Consider the following 6,497-nt stretch of genomic DNA (forward strand, 5'->3'; position numbering starts at 1 on the left):
GAGCACCTAGAGCTCGCCCTCGTCGTCCGACATAATCAAAAGCGCTACAATTTGCTGGCCAGAGCCACCCCGCGCCCCAGAATTCCTCCCCTACCTCATTTCCGACGGAGAATCGCCGCCACGACCGCGCTCGAACCAATTCCGAACTTACGCCATGGTCGCGCGGACGATCACGGGAGCACCCGCCGGTGCTCTCTCCCTCTGCCAGCGCGCGTCTCTGTGTGCGTGTGCACCTGTGCTGTGCGAGTGAGTGCGTGCTGGTGGGTGTCATGTGAGCGTTTGTGCGTGCTGGCGTGTGCGCGTCACCGGCGATCCTCGCTGTGCCGCACCTCCCTGGCCTCCTTCACTGCGGCGCCGCAAGCTCCACATCGACCTTCTTCTTCTGTTTCTTGGCACGCGCCAACTGTTTGACGAAATGCTCGGTTGACCTGAAAGATGGGAAGGAAGAAGATTGCCAGGTTGGCAATGCCGGGTCAAAACCACCCCCAACAAAGCACCAAAACTACTTTTGTTGAGTCAAGGGACCAAACTAATCCGGTTTTCAAAGTTGAGGGACTAATGTTTACCGGTTTTAGAGTTGAGGGACCATTTCTATACCTTCAAGAGAGTTCAGGGATGAAAAATATACTTATCCTTAATTAATTTTAAGAAATTGACATTGTTCTCCATTTCAGAAAATCTGAAGAGAACCTACTTACCACCAGTGTTAAATCACCCATGAGACCTTTCTGTTCTAATATTTCCTAGTGTGCACTATCACCCTAGAATTTGTGGTCTCAACTCAATTGGCTGCGTTGTAATGTTTGTGGTTACCCATTTCTGTTACACGGTTTAAAAGAAAGAAGCCTCTGAAATAGACAAGGATAAAATGGAACAGCCCTGCTATATCACGAAAGATATATGTTTTTTCGAAACGGAGGTAAAGATTGCCTCATCTATTAATTAAGCAGAAGAGAATTGCCCAGTTAATTACGGAAAACCGGGCAAAAACCGGAACAACAACGCAGCTCCGACTCTGACGGAGAACTCAGAAGGACAAAACCAGACACAGCTGGCGCCACGGAAGATCGCCGAACGGGCACCTACAGTCAGTCATCGTACACCACAGGGCCCCGCCGCCGCAGCTTCGACTCCACAGCAACAAGCAACCCGAGGCAAAACCGTGGACACGCCGGAGAAGAGCCGACTACCGCAACCATTGTCACGTCGCCGACATCGCTCCCATCATCATCGTTGCCACAAGAGTCTGGTCGCCACAGAGATTCTCTTGGGGGCGCCGCCCCAACATCCACCGCTCCGTCGCGCCCAGCGCAATCAACCGGCACCGCCTTCCGGGGCCGCCGCCCCGACATACCACCGCTCCCCTCGAGCAGCAACGCTGCACAACCCAGCTGCCCGCAGCCCACGCTGCTCAGGGCAACCGCTCGCAGACCACGAACGTCGCACCACATCCGGGGCCGCCGCCCCGACGTAAAGTCAGACCGCCTCCTCTGAGGCGCATCGACCGAGCCGACATCCCTACCGCCCAAGCGGAACAAGAATGCCACCCAACCAATGTCAAGCCAGAGCCCCACCTCATAGAGCTGCCACTCGCATTGTTCTCGAGATCGCCATCTCGACGCACAATCAGAAACCACCCGGGGCCGCTGCCCCGACGTCCACTGTCCCGTCGACGAAGAGATCCATGCAAATTGCCAAATGCTGATTCTCCAAGGCGATGCCTCAAAGAAGGATACGACGTAGCCGCCGTCAACGCCCGCTTCGACCACCAAAGCTAGGGATTTCTCCCGGAGAGTCGTGAAATGGAGCTCCACGGCAACGCCTTCTAGAAGGGGAATGACACCATGGCGCCACCGTTGCCGGCACCGACCCAAAGTCGGGGCTAGACTTTCGCCCGGAGCTCCATCACACCTTCGGATCCGAGCAGATCCGAAGCACTGCACAGCACACCATCCCCATGGTCGACGTCCACCGGCTCCACCTTGTGATGCAGCAGCCGTCGCACCTCTCAAGCGCGCGGACCCACCAGATCCGCGGCCTCCCCGCCGCCGTGCCTCTGCACGACCCCCTTGCGCTGCTGCCGCGCCTCAGCACGGCCCCTTGCGCCGCCGCCGAGCCGCTTGCACAGCCCTGCTCAGGCCACAGATCCACAACGCATTGCGCTGGGCGTCAGATCCGCACCAGCAGAGCGACCCCGCGCCGCCGCACGCCTGCAGCACGCCTCCAAGCGCCGGCCCCAGCGCCTCCTCGCTGCGCGAGAGCTAGCACCGTGCCCAACCCGCGAGCACCCGCTGGATTGGCCGTCCCGCGCCGCCCCATCCAGAGGAGAAGGGAAGAGACCCCGCCGCCGCCGCGCCGCGCGGGCTTTGCCCGGCAACGCCTGCCAGCGGCGGCGAGGGGAGGATGGGCGGAGGGGCGTTACGCTCGCGGCGGCTGGGGTTAGCTCCTGGCCGCTCGCGGGAGCGGCCGAGGAGCTCGCGTGCGTGAGTTGAAAGAAGATGCACTAAGTACGAAAGATATATTAAATCTCACATATTACTACGAAATGGGTAGTTCAGAGTTCAGACAATAGCATGCCTTGATAGCACAACGGTGAAGTTGGTCTTTCACTTTGCCAAAGACCTCGTGCTGCTCCACCCTCTCCGCACCCTCGCAGGTGACAACATTCACAATCTCCCTCGATCGCCAGGCAGCGATTCTCCATGCCGGTCCTCTTCTTGTCGTTCCGTAGGCGCGCCCCGCCGACCATGGACTCTAAGATGGCGGTGTAGTAGATGGACAGATGCCGTCGTGCCTCACTGGCCACGAAAAAGTATCGGGGTTGGCAGTTACTCCCTCCATTCCAAAATAGATGACTCAAATTTGAACTAATTTTAGTGCAAAATTAGTATAAAGTTGGGTCATCTATTTTGAAACGGAGGGAGTATTTGCAAATGCACGACAGCCTGCTCAGCCGCCTGGTTAAGCAAGTGCATCTGGACGCCAGGTCCAGGGGTCTCAGAGTTCTCAGCAGGCATCATCCCTCCCGTCTGCATCAAATGATCGACATCTGACTGAGATGTTGCTTACTTGTTTTGATAAACAGAACCTTGGGTCGTCTGGGATGCATCTTCGCCGCTTCTTTCCACTCCTGTTTTGCTTTGTCACTCAATCCATCATCAAGAGCCACCTCCTTGAGACGTCCGAGGAGTTCCATCCTTATGCCACCGAAACCGTTTACACCCTTACAGAGCAGTTGGAGGGACTCGAAACACGGAAGAGCCTCCTCTTCGATTTCTAGACCTTCCATGGATTGCACTACAATGCACATGCGTAGCAGGATATTGAGCTGCCCCTTTCTTATGACAAACTTCTCCATGTGAGTCGCTATCAGCTTCAGGTACTGCAAGGAGTGCACCATGCTCAGGGAAGCAAGTACATCCCCGGTGAACTTACCAAGGGATGAAAGGCATAGCTCAGTGAGACCAGCCAATGTGGTAACAAATGGAGGTAGACTGAATATGTTGCCTTGTAGCTTCAGTTTACTGAGATGGCAGGATTTTTCCAGGGAAAAACTCAGCAAGTCTTCGGAACATTCGTTGAAATTCAGTGAGAGTGAACGATGGTCACTCGCATGGGTGCCTCTCTGGATGAACCCCTTAATGGACTTTGAAAGATGAGTTATGCTGCTGGCATCCGTAGTGGACTCACACCATATTTTCACCCTTGTCAAGTTATTCATATGATCCATGAGCTGTGCGATTCCTTTGTCAGCAACAAATCCTGATAGCGTCTGCAAATTACTTTTCTCTGAAAGGAATCTCTGCAGCTTACTTACTCTCTGACTTACATCTTCAAGCTTGAACTTTCCAAAGAGATGAATCAAACAAGGCAGCTCAATGACTTCTATAGGCAGAATCTCCATCTTCGTTCTTGTTATATCGAGTGTCTCCAAAAGTTTTAGTTTTGCAATTTCCTTGGGAAGCACTGAAATGGGGCCACCAAGGCCTAGGTACCTAAGCACCAACAGGTTGCATATCTCTTTGAGATGCTTGTCGCTCAATTCATCCTGACATTCTTCCAGATCCAAAACTCGCAGCAGTTCATACTTGGAGAAATCCAAAACAGATTTGTGTGCCTTACCAAAGATTGTTAAAGACCGGACAAAGGGTAAATCCTCTCGACTCATCCTGGCCCGTCCGGCGCTTTCATGATGCAGTGAAAGCCAACGGGTCTTGCCGGGTGGGCGTGCCTGATCATGTGACAAGGTAACGAAGTTCTCACATCTGGACTTGTGCAGGATGAACTCGAGCATCATGCCGTGAGTTTGGCAAGTCTTCACCTCTGTGTTGCTGCTCACATCAATAGGCCGAATGATACTGTGGTCGACCAGCTTCTTGAAATAGCACGTGGCGAGTTGAGCATCTCCTCCAAATAATCCTTCAGCTAGCCATCGCCTTATGAGCCTTTCTCTCCTCACGGGGTGACCACGTGGGAAAATACCCAGATATAGCAAGAATGTCTTGGCAAAATGGTCAGGAAGACTGGCGTAGCTGTGGCGAACCACGTGCTTCATTCTCGCCAAGGTATCCTCTGTTTCCAGATGTTCACCCAGGTTGTTGCACAACCTTGCCCACTCTGTCCATGTCGGATCACCTCTGCTCTGCAAGAACTGGGCTGTGGTAACGAGAGCAAGTGGCAGACCATCGCATTTCTTTAGTGCTTCTGAACCGAGCTCATTACTAGGCGATGAATCCTCCAAGGAAGCTTCTTTGAGGAACAACTGTCTTGAGAGATCCTCGCTAAGAGTTCTCATTGCGTACACATGACCGTGAGCAGAGCTGCAGGCATTTGCTATGTACTGAATGGGTGTCGTCACCACAACTCTGCTGCTCACTCCCATCACTGCAGGGAAAGAATTTTTCATGGTATTCCAAAGTTCCGTTCTCATGTCATCAATAACAATGAAGAACCTGGTCAACAGGGCAGATCAAATAACAACTCAGAAGAGGACATCCATTGTTCATACAGAAACAAACAATCAAGTGAAGTTAAAAAATAACTGAGAAATGAGACATGTCAGTGATGGATTTCTCCAGCAGGCTTACTTTTTTGACTCGAGGCATTTTCTGAGATTTGTGCTGAGCTTCCTGGCATCCCCGGTTACCTGCACCCCAAGCTCCTCGAGGATCTCCTTGAGAACATCCACCGCGCCTTTGTGCGCCGCACGAACCCAGGCCCGTGCTTTGTACTGGCATACCACGGTATCGCTCTCGTACACCTCCCTGGCAAGAAGAGTCTTCCCCGAACCTCCGAAGCCGACAATGGAGACCACCTTGAGCTGCTTAGGCTGGCCCTCGGTGTCCCTTATCAGATCCAGAAGCTCGTCGCGGGGCGCGTCCATACCCACGAGGTCGGCCGCAAGTGCGTGCGCCTCCTCGGAGAGGGCGCCCGGTGCGGATGCCTCCGAGGTGCTGGACTCGCCGCCGCCGTAGCACTCTCTCAGCTTGGACACCTCTTCCGATATCTTCCTGATCTTCCGGATCTCTGCGGCGAACTCCGTGCGGATCGGCGCCGTCTTCAGCCTGCTGACGGTCTTGCGGAGCGGCGACGCGGCGGCGTCCTTGGCCAGGCGGTGGGAAAAGCGGTCGATGCAGTCGTCGATGCTGTGGCCCAGCTCGCGCGCGAGCTGTATCCAGGCGGTCTGCACCTGGCTGCTCGAGCGACGGCCGTCGTGGTCGTGGATGGCGGCATCGATCATGTCCAACTCCATCCGGATGCGCTGGATATCATGCTCCAGGTTCCGTCGTAGCTTGTAATTTCCATCTAGAAACGCGAACAGCTTCAGTGCGACACGACCGACAAAAGCCGTCGCCACAATCTCCATCTTCTCCGCCCCCTGCAGCCCTGCTCCGGCTAGCCGCCGACGGCCCCAAGGGGGAACCACCAGCGCTTAAGCTCTTGTATGGTCTATCTACTTCAAATCCGCTATGCACTTCTCTAGATCTAGACACCTCCCAATCTCAGCCTCAAACGGCTTCTGGAGTTAGACCGACTAGGGGCTTGCTGACACAGGGGTCAAGTCGTCGAGAGGGATTGCTCTTATAGCAACTTCAATCGGCAACCTATTTCGTCCCCCGTTGTTTGTTTGAGTTGGCGCAGACAAAACTGATGACCCAATGCGCCGACCCAAATTTAAAACATGTCCGCTTTGTGTCCATGCCGACGCATTTACGGTCCAAATTTGCGCCTCAAATGCGTCGGTGTGAACGCGGAACGGACGGCACACACGCCTTTTCGGTGTCCGTCGCGTCCCACCTGGCGGTCGTCCAACTGCCCGCGGTCAACCTGGTCAGCTTAATTTATGACCTCGGGCTCACGTGTCAACAAAGGCGGTCGTCATTTTTTAAGCCGATCGTGCGGCGGGGCCGTCCTCATCCACTTCACAGTCCACATCTAGCCCGCTCTGCTCCCCCGTCGCCAGCAAACCCTAGCCACGGGTTACTGTTCATCCACCG

At 54.5% G+C, this 6,497-nt stretch overlaps 1 protein-coding gene across 1 annotated transcript; it reads right to left on the bottom strand.

Annotated features, from left to right (window-relative positions):
* Nucleotides 1-781: 781 nt before the first annotated feature.
* LOC119311324 (disease resistance protein RGA4-like) lies at nt 782-6,038 on the bottom strand. The gene is made up of 3 exons (XM_037586965.1): nt 5,088-6,038; nt 3,070-4,952; nt 782-879 (listed from the first exon to the last, which is right to left on the bottom strand). The coding sequence occupies exons 1-3, from the start codon at nt 5,864-5,866 to the stop codon at nt 782-784; spliced, it is 2,760 nt and encodes a 919-aa protein (XP_037442862.1). The 5' UTR covers nt 5,867-6,038.
* Nucleotides 6,039-6,497: the final 459 nt, after the last annotated feature.

The sequence above is a fragment of the Triticum dicoccoides genome, chromosome 5B (genome assembly GCF_002162155.2).
Source record: "Triticum dicoccoides isolate Atlit2015 ecotype Zavitan chromosome 5B, WEW_v2.0, whole genome shotgun sequence".
In the NCBI taxonomy this organism is placed as follows: Eukaryota; Viridiplantae; Streptophyta; class Magnoliopsida; order Poales; family Poaceae; genus Triticum; species Triticum dicoccoides.